General features: G+C 52.9%; 1 protein-coding gene across 1 annotated transcript in view; it reads right to left on the bottom strand.

The window, feature by feature from the left end:
• ldah (lipid droplet associated hydrolase) overlaps positions 1-18,239 on the bottom strand; it is a 521,342-nt gene continuing 503,103 nt past the window's right edge. The window contains exon 7 of the mRNA XM_072498873.1: positions 1-1,891. Coding sequence (XP_072354974.1) covers positions 1,856-1,891 — 36 coding nt within the window. The 3' untranslated portion in view covers positions 1-1,855. The remainder of the gene's footprint in view (positions 1,892-18,239) is intronic.

Below are 18,239 nucleotides of genomic sequence, written 5' to 3'. Positions count from 1 at the left end.
TTTCAAAGTATTTACTGTGTATATTACAATCAAAAAAATCATCCAGAGTGAAGATGCCCATATCATTCCACAAGTTTGACATGTCAAATGTTTATTTTACATTGTGATTTTAATTCGATGGCTAATTTTCACATTTTGGAATTCTTCATTCAAATTATTTGTTACATAACAATTAATACATGGTCTGATATAAAACAATATTTGCAATGACACTTAGCAATCATTCCAGCTGGAGTCTATTTGATGAATACATCTGACAACTCAAAGGTGCACTTAGGGTATCAAAATACTTATTTGAACATTGATCTGTTGATCAGATTTTAATTCCAGACTCAATGTAACAGAGATGACTTCATACAGCTTTAATGTGTGTTGTGCCATCCTTAAAATAAATTATAAAGGCAACAACAACAAGCAAACTTTATATATATATACATATATGTTATAATAATAATCTTTATTGTAGCAAGTAGGCTTACATTAACATTGCAATGAATTTACTGTGAAAAGCCCCTCATCGCCACATTCCGCCGTCTGTTCGGGTACACTGAGGGAGAATTTAGAATATCCAATTCACCTAATAGCACGTCTTTCGGGACTTTCAGGACACTGGTATATATACCAGTGACTAATTGTTCAGAGAGCAAAGATCAGCACACCAAGCTGAAGTTGCCCAAATGTGGAAAGTGCAATTACCTGGGTAATCTAGGCTGGAGATCGAAGGCAATTTTGCCCAATTAAAAGTTTATTAATGTTTAAACGTCACAAATTGTTTCAGATGGGCTGCATGGTGGCTCAGTGGGTAGCACTGCTGCATCACGGTACCAGTGATCCGGGTTCGATTCCAATCTTGGGTGACTGTCTGTGTGGAGTTAGCACGTTCTCCCCGCGTCTGCATAGGTTTCCTCCGGGTGCTCCCGTTTCCTCCCACAGTCCAAACATGTGCAGATTAGGTGGATTGGCCATGCTAAATTGGCACTAGGTGGAGTTACGGGGATAGTGTGGGGTTTGGCCTGGGTGGAGTTCTCTTTCAGAGGGTCGGTGTAGACTTGATGGGCCGAATGACCTCTTTCTGCACTGTAAGGGTTATATAATTCTATGATTCTGACGCTATATTGACTACCGGCTGTCTGACTAAATAAAATCAAGGGTTAGATTTTCAGAATGGGGCCAGAAACCTGACCCCTGGATGAATTCCAGGTTCCAACCCTGTGCCTCAACTCCATTGCTTTCACGACACAGATGTGAAATATGTCTCAAGAGGTGAACATGGCACCCAATTACTAGTGGCTCCCAACTGCAGGAAGTGGGTCCTCTGAATACCTGGCACTAGCCTTGCTGGTGCCTTGCCGCCAAGGACATCAGGCAGCTCCAGGGGCCAGGAGGATAACTTCTTTAGAATGAGGGTGACTAGACCAAACAAAGGTAATGTCCACTTTCTGGCTCAAATTACCTGGGTGCTTGCTTTTACGGTCCCGGACCACATCAAACAGTGATGTGGATACTGGACAGAAACACCAATATTTTATTAAAATTTTGTAAAACTGTGAGGAATGGAAACCTCGCTCCAGGAATGATTTCACAAAAAATAGGATATGGTATATTAGAACAAAATTTATTTCTAACACAGTATTAAAATGTCTTTAACATCACACACGGAAATAGTTTACAATTGCCCCTCAGTAACTTCATTGCAGTGTTAATGTAAGCCTACTTGTGACACTGATAAAGATTAGTATTAAACAATGCTAATCAATGCAGTGACACAATAACTCTTAACTGCCATCTTTATTCCCACTCAAACAACAACAAAAGCAGCTTCAGTTTTCAATCCACTTTCCAATACAGTTAGCACTCAGGAATACCCACAGGTTGGAGATGTCTGGATACTCTACATTGAGAAAGAAAGAAAATACATGAATCCTGTCAGAACATTGCAGAAATGTTGCTGTATTTCTTCAGAAACTACTTCCCAGCTTGTCTCACCTCATCTTCCAATCACACAATTCTGAACTGCTTGAGAAGAAACAGCTAATCTGTCGACAGACATATCTTTAACTGAAGATGCTTGACTTCCACTCACATCTCAATCTAAAACTCAGCTAACTGCTTTTTTGCAAAATGCCTGATACTTTAGTTCCTCCCATTAATTACATAATCTTACCAAACTGGACTCTAATTAACTCCAAAGGGGACCCACTTAATCAAAACAAAACTCCATTAGCCAAGACTTTTACGATGCTTTAATTGCAACTGTGGCTTCCTAAACCTTTCAAACCAGGATTCTTTACAAACACTACTGTAATGCAGCAGCCATACACACGCTAACCCAGGCTTTTAACCCTTACTGCACCCAATACATATAATACAATATATCTAAAATTCCTATGTTCATCACACTGATAACTTTCACTGAAGGAAGAAGAAGTTGCACATTGCCCCATGACCATCCCGACAGCTGTGCATTAATGTGCAGCAGACTGTTTGGATTTGCTAAACAAAACATTAAAAATTGTATTCCTGATTGCATAGGCACTTTTTTTTTGGAGTGAGGGTTATAGGGGAAGGGAGCGAGGGCTACAGGGGAAGGGTGTGAGGGCTATAGGGGAAAGGTGTGAGGGTTATAGGGGAAGGGTGAGAGGGTTATAGGGGAAGGGAGCGAGGGTTATAGGGGAATGGTGCGAGGATTATAGGGGAAGGTTGTGAGGATTATAGGGGAAGGGTGCGAGGGTTATAGGGGAAGGGAGCGAGGGTTATAGGGTAAGGGTGTGAGGGTTATAGGGGAAGGGTGTGAGGGTTATAGGGGAAGGGTGTGAGGGTTATAGGGGAAGGGAGCGAGGGTTATAGGGGAAGGGTGTGAGGGTTATAGGGGAAGGGTGTGAGGGTTATAGGGGAAGGTTGTGAGGGTTATAGGGGAAGGGAGCGAGGGCTATAGGGGAAGGGTGTGAGGGTTATAGGGGAAGGGTGTGAGGGTTATAGGGGAAGGGTGTGAGGGTTATAGGGAAAGGGTGTGAGGGTTATAGGGGAAGGGAGCGAAGGTTATAGGGGAAGGGTGTGACGGTTATAGGGGAAGGGTGTGAGGGTTTTGGGGAAGGTTGTGAGGGTTATAGGGGAAGGGTGCGAGGGTTATAGGGGAAGGTAGCGAGGGTTATAGGGGAAGGGAGTGAGGGTTATAGGGGAAGGGTATGAGGGCTATAGGGGAAGGGAGCGAGGTTTATAGGGGAAGGGTGTGAGGGTTATAGGGGAAGGGAGCGAGGGTTATAGGGGAAGGGTGTGACGGTTATAGGGGAAGGGTGTGAGGGTTTTGGGGAAGGGTGTGAGGGTTAATGGGGAAGGGTGTGAGGGTTATAGGGGAAGGTAGCGAGGGTTATAGGGGAAGGGAGTGAGGATTATAGGGGAAGGGTATGAGGGTTATAGGGGAAGGGAGCGAGGTTTATAGGGGAAGGGTGTGAGGGTTATAGGGGAAGGGTGCGAGAGTTATAGGGGAAGGGTGTGAGCGTTATAGGGGAAGGGTGTGAGGGTTATAGGGGAAGGGTGCGAGGATTATAGTTGAAGGTTGTGAGGGTTATAGAGGAAGGGAGCGAAGGTTATAGGGGAAGGGAGCGAGGGTTATGGGGTAAGGGTGTGAGGGTTGTAGGGGAAGGGTGTGAGGGTTATAGGGGAAGGGTGTGAGGGTTATAGGGGAAGGGAGCGAGGGTTATAGGGGAAGGGTGTGAGGGTTATAGGGGAAGGTTGTGAGGGTTATAAGGCAAGGGAGCGAGGTTTATAGGGGAAGGGTGTGAGGGTTATAGGGGAAGGGAGCGAGGGTTATAGGGGAAGGGTGTGACGGTTATAGGGGAAGGGTGTGAGGGTTTTGGGGAAGGGTGTGAGGGTTATAGGGGAAGGGTGCGAGGGTTATAGGAGAAGGAAGCGAGGTTTATAGGGGAAGGGTGTGAGGGTTATAGGGGAAGGGTACGAGAGTTATAGGGGAAGGGAGCGAGGGTTATAGGGGAAAGGTGTGCGGGTTATAGGGGAAGGGTGTGAGGGTTGTAGGGGAAGGGTGTGAGGGTTATAGGGGAAGGGTGTGAGGGTTATAGGGGAAGGGAGCGAGGGTTATAGGGGAAGGGTGTGAGGGTTATAGGGGAAGGTTGTGAGGGTTATAAGGGAAGGGAGCGAGGGTTATAGGGGAAGGGTGTGAGGGTTCTAGGGGAAGGATGCGAGGGTTATAGGGGAAGGGTGCGAGGGTTATAGGGGAAGCGTGCAAGGGTTTTGCATAGGCGCTTTAACAAGGTCTTGTAAGGAATTTAATGGGTCGTTAATTGGCAGTGATTGGGTTCCCCATTCCCTCCTCCCCGCCAGCTCTTTGAAAATCTCAGAGGGATCCAGAGGCATAGGGATCTTGAAACAACCTCTGGGATTGGGATATTCAAATCACGCCTGCACTGGATCTCGACCCCACTGGCATTTGAAAATCTGGCCCCTACATTTTAGTAGAGTGTTGAAATCGGACATTGCGAATAAAGGGAACTGAGGACAGAATAAAAAAAGAAACAAATGGTTTGATTTGCCTGACATGCTTTTTTTCTACAATGGCTGAATGTAGTAACAGCGATATGAAATCATGTACACATTAGCTGTGATTAGCCACCTGAATTGTAAGGAATCTGGTGTTGCTTATACTGGAAGAAAAAACACTGGAGTGACCTTATAGAAACAATTATAGACATGATAAAGTAAGAAATATTACAGGAGGGCGAGGCATTAAAATTAGAAAAGGGATGACAAGAAAATGGTCTTCCTGTGCCTATACTTGACCTGTAATACTGGATATGCATCTGGAACAGATATACATACACCCTACACAAAGATGATAATGACATGGGAGGGAGAGCTCCCAGGTGCACCGATGGAACTTTGTTTCAAAATTTAGCTAGACATTTCAGATCACATTGTTGTCTAACCCTAACCTTACCCTAATCTTAATCTACAATGCTAGAGATAGTTTTACTTTTGCAGGTAGTTTCAATGTGTGCAAAAATTCTGATTTCTTACTATTTTTAAATTTAGAGTGCCCAATTATTATTTTTTCAATTAAAGGACAATTTAGAGTGGTCCATCCACCTGCCCTGGGTTGCGGGGGTGAGACCCATGCAGTCATGGGGAGAATGTGCAAACTCCACACGGACAGTGACCCGGGGCGGGATTGAAACCGGGTCCTCAGCGCTGTGAGGCAGCATTGCTAACCACTGCGCCATCGTGTTGCCCAAAATTCTGATTTCTATAAGGTCAACATTACTGTTTTTCTTGCTTGACCTTACAACAATGCAAAAGAGCAGCCACACAAATGTGAACTGAATAGAGCATGACTAGGAGCACTCATATAACGCTCAAAACTGGGGATGCATAATGGACCAAAACTTCATAAATCAAATTTCATCATGATTTTCAAACTTGGGCATAAGCTCATGAATGGCCCCATTTGTTGCAATATGAAAGTGCTTCTTCAGACATGTTGGAACAGCTCAGGGATATATTAGTGCACTTGCTTAGTGGCAGGGCTATTGCATTGCGAACAAAGTGACTTGAAACTTGAGCATTGCCAAATTCTTCTGAGGAAACAAAACATATTGTAGCTGTTATGTAAATGTTTTGGTGAATCAATACATGAAAATAAGAATTAAGACAAACCAAACACATTTTGTTGCAGAATCTAAAAGCAAAATACTGTTCATGTTGGAGGTCTGAAAGAAAAACAGAAAGTGCTGGAGAACCTCAGCAGGTCTGGCAACATCTGTGGAGAGAGAAACAGAGGCTGTGATTTTCTGGACCCGTTCACCATGGGTGCAAACTCTGCTGTGGCTGCTAACCCTCGGGAATTTCCGGTAGCGAGATCTCAGTTTGAGATATTCCGCGCCACCAATTGGCTACAAAATCAGGCTCATGTCCAGCAAGAGCCTGAACCTGATTACTATGAAATTGACTCCATTTAAATATTCTTCAACAACGTAATGCCATTTCTTCCGACGTCATCAGATGCACCCACCCCCTCACCCTGTCAACGTGATGTCACGCCGGCCGGAAACACTGCTAGTTTCCAAAAAGGGAAACCTGGGGCGAGATTCTCCGAGCACCGGATATTCGGCGGGGGCGGGAATCCGGTTGGCGGGCCCCCCCGCTCGATTCTCCGGCCCGGATGGGCCGAAGTCCCGCCGCTAAAATGCCTGTCCCGCCGGCGTAAATTAAATCACCTACCTTACCGGCGGGACAAGGCGGCGCGGGCGGGCTCCGGGGTCCTGTGGGGGGTGTGGGGCGATCTGGCCCCGGGGGGTGCCCCCACGGTAGCCTGGCCCGCGATCGGGGCCCACCGATCCGCGGGCGGGCCCGTGCCGTGGGGGCACTCTTTCCCTTCCGCCTCTGCCACGGTCTCCACCATGGCGGAGGCGGAAGAGACTCCCTCCACTGCGCATGCGCGGGAAACTGTCAGCGGCCACTGACGCTCCCGCGCATGCGCCGCCCGGAGATGTCATTTCCGCGCCAGCTGGCGGGGCACCAAAGGCCTTTTCCGCCAGCTGGTGGGGCGGAAATTTGTCCCGCGCCGACATAGCCCCTCAAGGTTGGGGCTCGGCCCCCAAAGATGCGGAGCAAGCTTGTGTTTATACATATGAAAATTTATTTCCTACGGGCGCAATGCCCGTCTGATTTGCGCCGTTTTGGGCGCCAGTCGGCGGACATCGCGCCGTTTCAGGAGAATTTCGCCCCTGAGTGAAAACCTGGGCGGCGCATGCGCGGGAGCGTCAGCGGCCACTGACAGTTTCCCACGCATGCGCAGTGGAGGGAGTCTCTTCCGCCTCCACCATGGTGGAGACCGTGGCGGAGGCGGAAGGGAAAGAGTGCCCCCACGACACAGGCCCGCCCGCGGATCGGTGGGCCCCGATCGCGGGCCAGGCCACCGTGGGGGCACCCCCCGGTGCCAGATCGCCCCGCGCCCAGGACCCCGGAGCCCGCCCACGCCGCCTTGTCCCGCCGGTAAGGTAGGTGGTTCAATTTACGCCGGCGGGACAGGCATTTTAGCGGCGGGACTTCGGCCCATCCGGGCCGGAGAATCGAGCAGGGGGGCCCGCCAACCGGCGTGGCGCGATTCCCGCCCCCGCCGAATATCCGATGCCGGAGACTTCGGCAACCGGCGGGGGCGGTATTCACGCCAGCCCCCAGCGATTCTCTGACCCGGCGGGGGGTCGGAGAATTTCGCCCCCCGTTGTGTTTCTGGGAAGAAACACGCCGGTTTTCAGTCAGAACCTGACACTTTGCAATTTTTAAAGAAAAATTCCAACCAGAATTAATATTTCAAGTCTCTATGACTCTTCTTTGGAGCACTTTGTAACAGAATTTTCCCGAAAGGACAAACATTAACAAACCACTTAGTGGAAAATAAAGCATTCTTTGGTATAGACTCAAAATCTTCTTGCAAAGAAAAAAAAATAATGTAAGATTAAGTTAGCATAAAATAACTTGCTGAAAGCTGAATTATTGAATGAAACCTTGGTGCTAATTTAATAGTCTGAACTACCCGTAGGAAAGAAATTTTCATATGTATAAACACAAGCTTGCTTATGAAGATTCTACAATAGTGGATGAATTTCCTCAAACCTAATTGATGTAGTGTAATAGGTCATCCTATATATAATCGTAATATTTCATTGTAGCATTGTTAGGACAGAGACAAAATCATGTAATCAATAGCAGTTTGCCTCAGGAGGCATGAGCTTTGTTTTAAAGATGGTCCAGGTTATGCTTTACTCACAAATACAAAGGGAATAATAATTCACTGTGCTTTCGATACTCAGTCTGAGACTGGTGAGAGGGTATGCAGGAGACAATGGGCAGGATTCTCTGTTTCTGAGAGTAAGGGCTGGATTCTCCGATTTTGAGACTATGTCGGATCATGGGCGGGATTCTCCGCCGACGGAATTCTCCGTTTTGCCGGCGCCCGGGGGTTTCCCGACGGCGTGGGGCTGCCCCACACTGGGAAACCCCAGTGAACGGCCGGTGTTACGGAGAATCCCGCCGGCGGGCCGAGGTGAAAAGTGGCATGGCGGGGTGGAGAATCCAGCGTCATGTGTCTAATATTATGACCAAAACATTGGCACTGCCCCGCACTGATGCTCCGCCAGGTGGGGGGCTAGCAGCCACGCCACGTAAACCCCCCGGCTTTACCTGCAGAGAGGGACGGAGAATTGCCGGATCCGTGGCGGCGCATGCGCACAGCAGCGATCTGCAGCAGTCGCGCCATACAATATGACGCCGGCCGTATGCAGACCCGGCCTGTCAGATAGTGCCCCCCTGTAACCCCCCTCGACACCCCCCACCAATACCACCGGCTCCCGCCAAAGCCCCCCCCTGGGCAGCGGATCGGCTCCCCCCGACTGTGGCTATGCTGGACATAGTTCGCAGCCGCCACGCGAGGCTGATGAAACCTCAGACCACAAGTGATCCGCGTTGTCGGGAAGTCGGCCCATTGGGGGCGGAGCATTGGGGGAGGGTTTTCAGGTGGCGTCGTGAGGCCGTCCTAGCGGCATGTGGCACACTCACCGATGATGCTGTATTGAAGGGGGCAGACAATCCGAAAATGGCGTCGCACCCGATTTCGGCATCAAAAGGGATTCTCCGGCCAATCGCGATTTCAGCGTCTGCAATCGGAGAATCCAGCCCTAAGTGTTGACGCTAACGGAGAATCCGTGGACTTCCATGACTGAAAAAATGGCGCCACACCTATACGGATTCTGCTACTATTAAGGGGCTAGCACCGGCACCACGTGGAACACAATCGTTTCTAATGAAAAACGGTGTGGGATTTGCCGGGTCCGTGATTGATACTTAGGAGGCTGGCAAGGTGTAGCCGCACATAAACAATTCTCCTCCCACACACAACATCCCAGCCAATAAGATGGCTGTAAGGAGAGCGGCACCAAGGTTCGCAGACGCAGAGCTCGCGATCCTCTTGGATGCCATGGAGGAGAGTAGGGCGATCCTGTACCCCGGCCCAGGAAGAAGGCTGCCAGCCGCCGCAGTAAGCTGTGCCTGGGTGCAGGTGGCAGAGGAGGTCAGCGCCATGGGCAATGTAGTCCGGACCGGCCAGCAGTGCCGAAAGAAACTGCTCGACCTCCTCAGGAAGGCCAGGGTGACTAGGCAGATCTGTGACCCTGGCACTGACCCCGGTCCCCACACACCCGTATCCCTACCTGCCACCCACTCCCCCCGGAGGGCAGCTTAACCCTCAACCTGCCCCACATGTTGGCACCCATACCGGCCGCCATGGCCGGGTGCCCTAGCCACTGAGGCCACCAGCTACCCACCCCCTGGGCTGCATGTGTCGGATTGTTTAACTCCTGCAGACGCAGGAGTTGTTTTCTGTGTCGTCTCCCCCAGGAGCAGGCCGCACACAGCCGCTGGGAGCTGGCAAAGACGAGGGGGACCACAGACCTGTGGCCCTCACCGTGCAGAGCAGAGGGGACGAAGTTGGCAGTGACCCAAGGAAAGGGAGGTCGCCGAGGTGGAGTTCGGCCACGGGCGAGGAAGTGAGACTCCGTTTCGTTGCGGTTCCCCATGACCCTCGTGTCACCACCTCCCCAAAACCACCCCCACACTACCCTCACCCCCACACCACCCTCATTCCCGCTCCATCCTCACCCCCACACCGCCCACACCCCCACCCACACCCTCACCCTAGACAACCCCCACACCACCATCCCACACCCCACCCAGTGGACAAAATCATGCATTTTGCCTTGTGTCTTGCAGGACCAGCTGGAGATGGGGTGGACCCACCTGGGGTCCCCCACCCCCAGCCATTGCCACTGCTGGAGCCCCCCATCTCGAGCCGAACAGTGATGGAAGCAGCTCAGACACTAGCCCTCCGCTCGAGACTCAGGAGACCCCGGAGCTCGGGTGGTAGGATGACACCAACTTTCCATCACAGCTGTCTCCAGCACCCTCCACCATTCCAGAGACACTCACCTCATTGGCCATGTTAGTGAAGAGGCTCCTGGGACACTCTCTGGTGCGCACCACACAGGTGACCCGTTACAGCAGGCGGAATAGAAGCACCCAAGGGAGCGGATGGTCAGAGTGCAGGCCAATCCCAGGGAATAGCTGCCGTCCAGACGGGTCTCGGGCTTCTGGAACAGTCAGTCCCATCTATAGTGGAGTTACTGTCGCAGAGCCAGGGATTACATGAGGGGTTGTCGGTGAGAATCCAGCATCTGCAGATACAGTTTGAGAAGTCCAACCATGTGCAGCAGCAGGAGGTGGTGCCGACAATGCATGCCATCCAGGCCAACACCGCATGGGTCGCGTCTGTGGTGGAAGCCTTGGGGGTGACACTTTCGGCTATGGATCAGCATGTCCAAGGCTTGGGGCATTCTGCCTCACAGGCAGCCAAGAGCCAGAGCCACCTGGAAATTGCAGCAGTGCTCTAGAGCGTGGCCCAGTCACAGGAGGCCATGGCTGGGAATGTATGTGGCATTGCCAGGCGCAGACACAGAGGGAGGTGGCCCAGTTCCAGAGGGAGATGGCGCAGTCACTGGCTGATGTGACACAAACCCAGAGTGTGGTGGCACAGTCAATGGGTGATATGGCACAGTGCCAGATGGAGATGGTCCACTCCCTGTGCTCCATGGCCGCCAGCATGCAGACCATGGTCGAGGTCAGAGCGGAACTCCAGGACTGGCAGTGTCAGGTGGCGAGGGAGCCTCAGGGGGTAGCTCCCCTCGCACCCCCATCCCATGGAGTAGCCCAGGGGCCATTGGGCACCCCGAGGGAGGAGGAGGTGATGAGGCCCGTGCCGGTGACTCCCGCAGGGGAGGTACCGGTACACGGCAGCACCTCGGACTCTTCCCCTCCTGCCCCTGGTGGGCAGAACAGGGCAGCACATGCCACCTGGGATACCAGAGCAGTGGCTGGGCCTTTCCGGGCCCGGTCGCCCCAGAAAACGTGCGCCAATGGGGACCCAGATCGCAAGGCAGGAATCACAGCAGGCCGCCTCCACTTCTGTTGTACCACCTGGGGAGCCACCTAGATGTAATGTTATGGCCTGTAAGGCCAGAAAAGTAGACACCAGTTAAGTTAGCATGGGTTCAGGGCACAATTTAGTTACAGGGACTAGGGCACAAATCTGTAAATATTGTTCACAATAAACCCTGTTACCACTGTTACGGCCAGCTGCGGTGCTCTTTCTGATGGGTGTGAGAGGTGGGCTAGTCTAGGCTGGCCGGTGGGGGGTGGGGAGGGCGCGGAGCGGTGGAATGGTGGGACCCCGTGGGTGGCCTGATTCCAACCCCCCCCCCCCCCTTCTCCCCCCCTCCCCCCCGGGCTGTCCCCACCAACGCCACCCCAGGGATTCGATGGGACCATGTGATGGAATGTCCAGCTTGCATTCAGGAATCACCCAGGTGGTTGTGGGAAGTGCTACCGTGGGCAGGAGTCAGATGTTGCCATACGATGCGGAGCAGCAGAGCTCATCGCAGAGTGCGATGTCATCATCCTCCACCCCATGGACTAGACCCATTGTGTGGTAATACCAGGTATTGCAGTACCTGAGAGAGGAATGACCATTGGCTAGACCGCGGGGTCTACCATTGGGTAATGTACATAGCCCCACCCTGAGAGGCGGGGTATAAGAACCGATGCCGTCCCAGCAGCCTTCACTTCTGTAACATCGCTGCTGGGTACAGTTCTATCTGATTAAAGCTGAATCGATATGACTCCTCGTGGTCTCGAGAGTATTGATTGTGCATCAATTTAATCAGATAAGTACTTTTGAAGGATGGATCTCCGCATCAAGCCGACGTGCCTTCAGCTCAGCCCTCACGCAGAAAACTCCACCGTGATTTTTAAGCATTGGCAGGCGTGTTTTCAGAGCTACCTCGATATGGCTGCCGACACCCCCACGGAAAGGCAGAAGATACACCTCCTACGCTCGTGGGTCAGCCCGGCGATCTACCCCCTGATCGAAGGGGCGGCGAACTATGATAAAGCCATGGAACTGCTGGAAGGACATTACATTCGTCCACTGAACCAGGTCTACGCCCGTCACCTGCTGGCAACGAGACGGCAGAGCCCAGATGAGACGCTCGAAGATTTCTACCGGGCACTGATAGTGCTGGGCCAAAACTGCGGCTGCCCAGCGGTGACGGGGAACGAGCACACTGATCTTTTAATTCGAGACGCTTTCGTGGCAGGTATGGTTTCCCCCGACATTCGCCGAAGGCTACTCGAAATGGACTCGCTGGGCCTCACCGAGGCCCGGGCTGGGTCTATGGACGTGGCGTACAAGAACGCCGTTGAGTTCGCCCCCGCGCGCCCCCGCCCCCCAGACTTACCCGCTTAACCCCCATACCTACCCATTAACTCCGCAGGCCTGCGCAGCAAGTCGCCCCGCTACCGCCGCCGGCCAACGCTGCTTCTTCTGCGGCCAGGCGAATCACCCGCGCGCGCACTGCCCGGCCCGCACCGTCACCTGCTAAGGGTGCGGCAAGAAAGGCCACTATGCCGCGGTCTGCCTAGCCCGTGCGGTCCAATGAGTACCCACAGCCGTTCTTCCAGCCACCCGCTGTGTAACCACAGCCCTTTTTGCAAGTCCCGACCGTCCAAGGCCCACCGCACTCCCTTTTCCCAGTCCTGCTGGCCCAACGCGCAGCGCAGACTTTGTCCCTCCAGGCAGCGTCGCAGCCGCGGCCATTCTGCCCCACGGCAACCATGCTGGAGGAGTGCGTGCAGCCATTCTGTCCCTCGCCGGTCCAATCGTCGGAGTCTCTGTCCCCGAACTCCATGTGCGATCCATGGCCGGCGCCATCTTGAATGGGGCCTCAAGCTCCCAACACGGCTGACGACGCGCTGCCCGATCTAAACTCCTTGCTGCAGCTGGCCTCCATTACCCTGGACCAGAGTCGGCCCCGAACGCTAGCGAAGGCCACCGCGACAATTGCCATCAACGGCCACGTGACGTCATGCCTCATCGACTCCGGGAGCACGGAGAGCTTCGTCCACCCCAACACGGTAAGGCGCTGTTCTCTGCTCACCTATCCCATCCAACAAAGGATCTCCCTGGCCTCCGGGTCACACGCGGTGCAGATAAAAGGGTTCTGCCTCGCGAACCTCACCGTCCAAGGCAGGGAATTCTGCAATTTCCGCCTATACATGCTGCCGCATCTCTACGCAGCTACCCTTCTGGGACTGGATTTCCAGTGCCACCTACAAAGCCTTACTTTTAAATTTGGCGGCCCTATACCCCCCCTTACTGTTTGCGGCCTCGCGACTCCTTAAGGTCGACCCGCCTTCCCTGTTTGCGAACCTCACCCCGGATTGCAAACCCGTCGCCACCAGGAGCAGACGGTACAGCGCCCAGGACCGGACCTTCATCAAGTCCGAGGTCCAAAGGCTGCTGAAGGAAGGGGTCATCGAAGCGAGCAACAGCCCCTGGAGGGCTCAAGTAGTGGTGGTAAAGACCGGGGAGAAACATAGGATGGTCATCGACTATAGCCAGACCATCAACCGGGTTACGCAACTGGACGCGTACCCTCTCCCCCGTATAGCCGACCTGGTAAACAGGATCGCGCAATACAAGGTCTTCTCCACGGTGGATCTCAAGTCTGCCTACCACCAGCTACCCCTCCGTAATAGCGACCGCCAGTACACTGCCTTCGAAGCAGGCGGCCGGCTCTACCACTTTTTAAGGGTTCCCTTCGGTGTCACAAACGGGGTCTCGGTCTTCCAGCGTGAGATGGACCGAATAGTTGACCGGTACGGCTTACACGCAACGTTCCCGTATCTTGACAACGTCACCATCTGCGGCCATGACCAGCAGGACCACGACACCAACCTCCGTAAATTTCTCCAGACCGCGCACCTCCTTAATCTGACCTACAATAAGGAGAAGTGTGTGTTTAGCACCGACCGTCTAGCCATCCTAGGCTACGTAGTGCGAAATGGAGTCATAGGCCCCGACCCCGAATGCATGCGCCCCCTCATGGAGTTCCCCCTCCCTCACTGCCCCAATGCCCTAAAGCGCTGCCTCGGCTTCTTTAGCTACTATGCACAATGGGTCCCTAATTACGCCGACAAGGCTCGACCCCTGATCCAATCCACAACCTTCTCCCTGTCGACGAGGCTCGCCAGGCCTTTTGCAGCATCAAAGCGGACATCGCAAAAGCCACGATGCGCGCCATCGACGAGTCCCTCCCCTTCCAGGTCGAGAGCGACCTGGCCGCCACCCTCAACCCACTCCTCGGTTGAAAAGGAGGCCCAGGCCATAGTAGAAGCTGTACGGCACTGGAGGCATTACCTGGCCGGCAGGAGATTCACTTTCCTCACGGACCAATGGTCGGTGGCCTTCATGTTCGATAATGCACAGCGGGGCAAGATAAAAAACGACAAGATCTTGCGGTGGAGGATCGAACTCTCCACCTACAATTACGAGATCTTGTATCGTCCCGGGAAGCTGAACGAGCCTCCTGATGCCCTATCCTGCGGCACTTGTGCCACCGCACAAGTAGACCGCCTCCGAGCCCTCCACGAGGACCTCTGCCACCCGGGAGTCACCCGGTTCTTCCATTACCTGCCTTACTCCATCGAGGAGGTCAGGACAGTCACCAGGGACTGCCGAATCTGCGCGGAGTGCAAACTGCACTTCTACCGACCAGAGAGGGCGCATCTGATAAAGGCTTCCCGTCCCTTTGAATGCCTCAGCATGGACTTCAAAGGCCCCCTCCCCTCCACCGACCGCAACACGTACTTCCTGAATGTGATTGATGAGTACACCCGGTTCCCATTCGCCATCCCCTGTCCAGACATGACCACAACCACCGTCATCAAGGCCCTCCAAAGTATTTTTACACTGTTCGGTTTCCCCGCAGACATCCACAATGATAGCGGGTCCTCCTTTATAAGCGACGAGCTGTGCCAGTTCCTGCTTAGCAAAGGCATCGCCTCGAGCAGGACGAGCAGCTACAACCCCTGGGGAAACGGGCAGGTAGAAAGGGAGAACGGAACGGTCTGGAAGACCGTCCTGCTGGCCCTTCGGTCCAGGAATCTCCCAGTCTCCCGCTGGCAAGAAGCCCTCCCAGTGGCCCGTCACTCCATTCAGTCACTGCTATGTACTACCACAAACCAGACACTTCACGAACGTCTCCTTGTTTTCCCCAGGAAGTCCTCCTCGGGGACCTCGCTCCCAACCTGGCTAGCGACACCCGGACCCGTCCTGCTGCGGAAACATGCGAGGGCGCACAAGTCGGACCCGCTGGTCGAGAGGGTTCACCTGTTGCATGCCAACCCTCAGTACGCCTACGTAGTGTTCCCCGACGGACGCCAAGATACGGTCTCCCTTAGGGACCTGGCGCCCGCCGGAGCCCCACGCGCGCCCGAGCCACTGCCCCCACCCCCACTCCCCCCACTGCACCTGACCGGAGTGTCAGTACTGCCGCCAGAACCCCGACCCAGAGCCGAGCAGGCACCAACGCCCCCTACAGGCACCCCTTCCTCCTGTCCAGTTTCTGACCCTACAGAGCCGCCTAGGGGTGACGAAACTGCCTGGGAGGAAGACACCACGTTCCCGGAGTCACAACCGCCGGGGCCCTCACCAGGATCGCCGCCGAAAATTAGACGCTCCAGTAGGACGACCAGGCCGCCCGATCATCTGATTGCAGCACCATGAAGAAAATAAACAACACAAGAACTTTCTCCGTTACCCTCGACAGCATGGTACCTGCAATACCTGGTCCTACCATGGAAAGGCGACAGTAACACTGGCCATCACCCCGCTGACTCTTTTTTTAACAGGGGGTGAATGTGGTAATGCCAGGTATTGCAGTACCTGAGAGAGGAATGACCATTGGCTAGACCGCGGGGTCTACCATTGGGTAATGTACATAGCCCCGCCCTGAGAGGCAGGGTATAAGAGCCGGTGCCGTCTCAGCAGCCTTCACTTCTGTAACATCGCTGCTGGGTACAGTTCTATCTGATTAAAGCTGAATCGATATGACTCCTCGTGGTCTCAAGAGTATTGATTGTGCATCACGTTGTTACTGCTAACCCAGGGCACCCACCCAGTAGTGCGGCAGCTATGTATCACAGAGGGGGTTGCAGGTAGGTGGGTGACCGAGGCGGGAAATGATGGGGTGTGGGGTTTGGATGCGATTTCCGTGCCACTGGCTAGTCCCCCCCCTCTATCCCCCCTCCTAGGCGCCCGTCCCTCACTCCATACCATCGTCTGGCACTGTCCTCGCCAGGGGCTACGCCCCCGGGGTGGGCTGCCGGTAGGTGGTGGCTGGTTGGGGAGGGGGGGGTGGGTTGAGATGAGAGGGGTGGTGTGGCGGAGTATGGGGTGGAGTGGGGTGCGTGAGTGGGGGCACTCATACAGTTGGTGACACAGGTCAGAACCAGGGGCCAACATGGATGCACAGAAAAATGGCCACCGTAATGGCGGTCCGTGCCTGGGCACCGCCCCAGTCCTGTGGGGAGGGGGGATAGAGGGGGGGGGGTTCCCTCCGCCCCATCGGCAGGACCCCCCACCCTGGCCAGCACAGCCAGTGTCCGTGCCAGCAGCCCGCAGTCGCTCCTCTGTGGGTCCTACCTCCCTCTCCCTAAGCAGCCACCACAACGGTTTCACGATTTCTAAAAGCACAAGTGAACCGCGCCGTCGGGGACTCAGCCCACCCGAGGCGGAGAATCGCGGAGGCCCCAGGGAATATTGGGTCGGGCCCGCTAATGATGTGTAAACGTGCAGAGTGAAAAGTATTAACGCCGTTTTCAAGGTGATGGAGGATCGCGATTTTGCGTCAAATCAACACCTGCCGCAATTTAGGTGTCGGAAGCTATTCTCCGCCTGATCACTTTTCCCGATTTTGGCATCGGCTAACATAGAATCCCGCCCAATAACTAAGTTTAGAATCTCAATATGCTATGTCCCAGCATATCCCACTAGTTACTTTGGAGCCTTGTTGGGCTCAATGAAAATGAAATGAAATGAAAATCGCTTATTGCCACAAGTAGGCTTCAAATGAAGTTACTGTGAAAAGCCCCTAGTCGCCACATTCTGGCGCCTGTTCGGGGAGGCTGGTAAGGGAATTGAACCTGCACTGCTGGCCTGCATTGGTCTGCTTTCAAAGCCAGCGATTTAGCCCTGTGCTAAACCAGCCCTTAATAGGCAAACCTTGGGCATTTCCTTAGGGCTGAGAGTGTGAGACATAGGCCCTCCTATCCTCTTCATGTGAACACCACCACCTGCAAGTTCCCCTCCAAACCACACACCATCCTCTCTTGGAACTATATCACCATTCTTTCATTGTCACAGGAGCACAATGCTGGAACACCCTTCCTAACAGCACAGTGGGTGCACATATACCACATAAACTACACCAGTTCAAGAAGGCCACTCACTATCACCTTCTTAAGGACAATTAGGGATGGGCAATGAATGCTGGCCTTTCAGCAATACCCACATCCCGTGAAAGAATTAAAAAAAAATTGATACCCAGGTATTCCCTCTGGTGCTGGTTGAAATGCACCCGTATCAGAATGGGTGCCTTCCCATAATACTACAATTAATTGTCTGGTAGTGGAACCTTTAGTATTTCTGATAAAAAGAGACATGCTGTCAAAGTTTTTAATTTTGCACACATCGGGGCAGAAGCAAGAATACTAGTTGTAAAGGGAACAACAATTTATACTTCATGAGAAGAGGGTTCTAATTGGTTGGCAAGTGGACTCTGATTGGTAGAAGCGATGCCATAGAGAATGCACCAGGGACCAGTTAACTGCCAAGCTTTTGTTTAAATTCAAACCAGGCAGATAAACTCTGATTGGTCAAGGCATTGTCTTGGGGACTGAACAAGGGAATGGCTGTCCCCAAAGCTTTTGTTTTATTGAAAAAGCCACCATATGTGACTTTGTGAATGAGCAATCTAATACAAAAATTGACCACTGGGAGTTGGTTCATTTTCAGATCTGGTTCCGACTATTGTTTCCTAAATATAAAACACAAGATGGCACATTTTACTTGGCTAGATAACTTGGCATGTTACCGGATTACCACTACGAATAGGAAAAATAAATGAAAGTCAGTTGTGTTTGAGCTGAACCATTCCATTCCAAACTATGTGGTAGGCAGATATTGAATGCAAAAACTATGTTCTGGAGATATTTTGTGGGCATTGGAGTGGACTTGTTGTAGGAAGTTAGATCCATGCCAAAAAAAGTGACTGTATGTG

The sequence above is a fragment of the Scyliorhinus torazame genome, chromosome 4 (genome assembly GCF_047496885.1).
Source record: "Scyliorhinus torazame isolate Kashiwa2021f chromosome 4, sScyTor2.1, whole genome shotgun sequence".
NCBI lineage: Eukaryota > Metazoa > Chordata > Chondrichthyes > Carcharhiniformes > Scyliorhinidae > Scyliorhinus > Scyliorhinus torazame.
The sequence above is the reverse complement of the archived record's forward strand: the minus strand, read 5'-3'. Positions and strand labels throughout refer to the sequence as shown.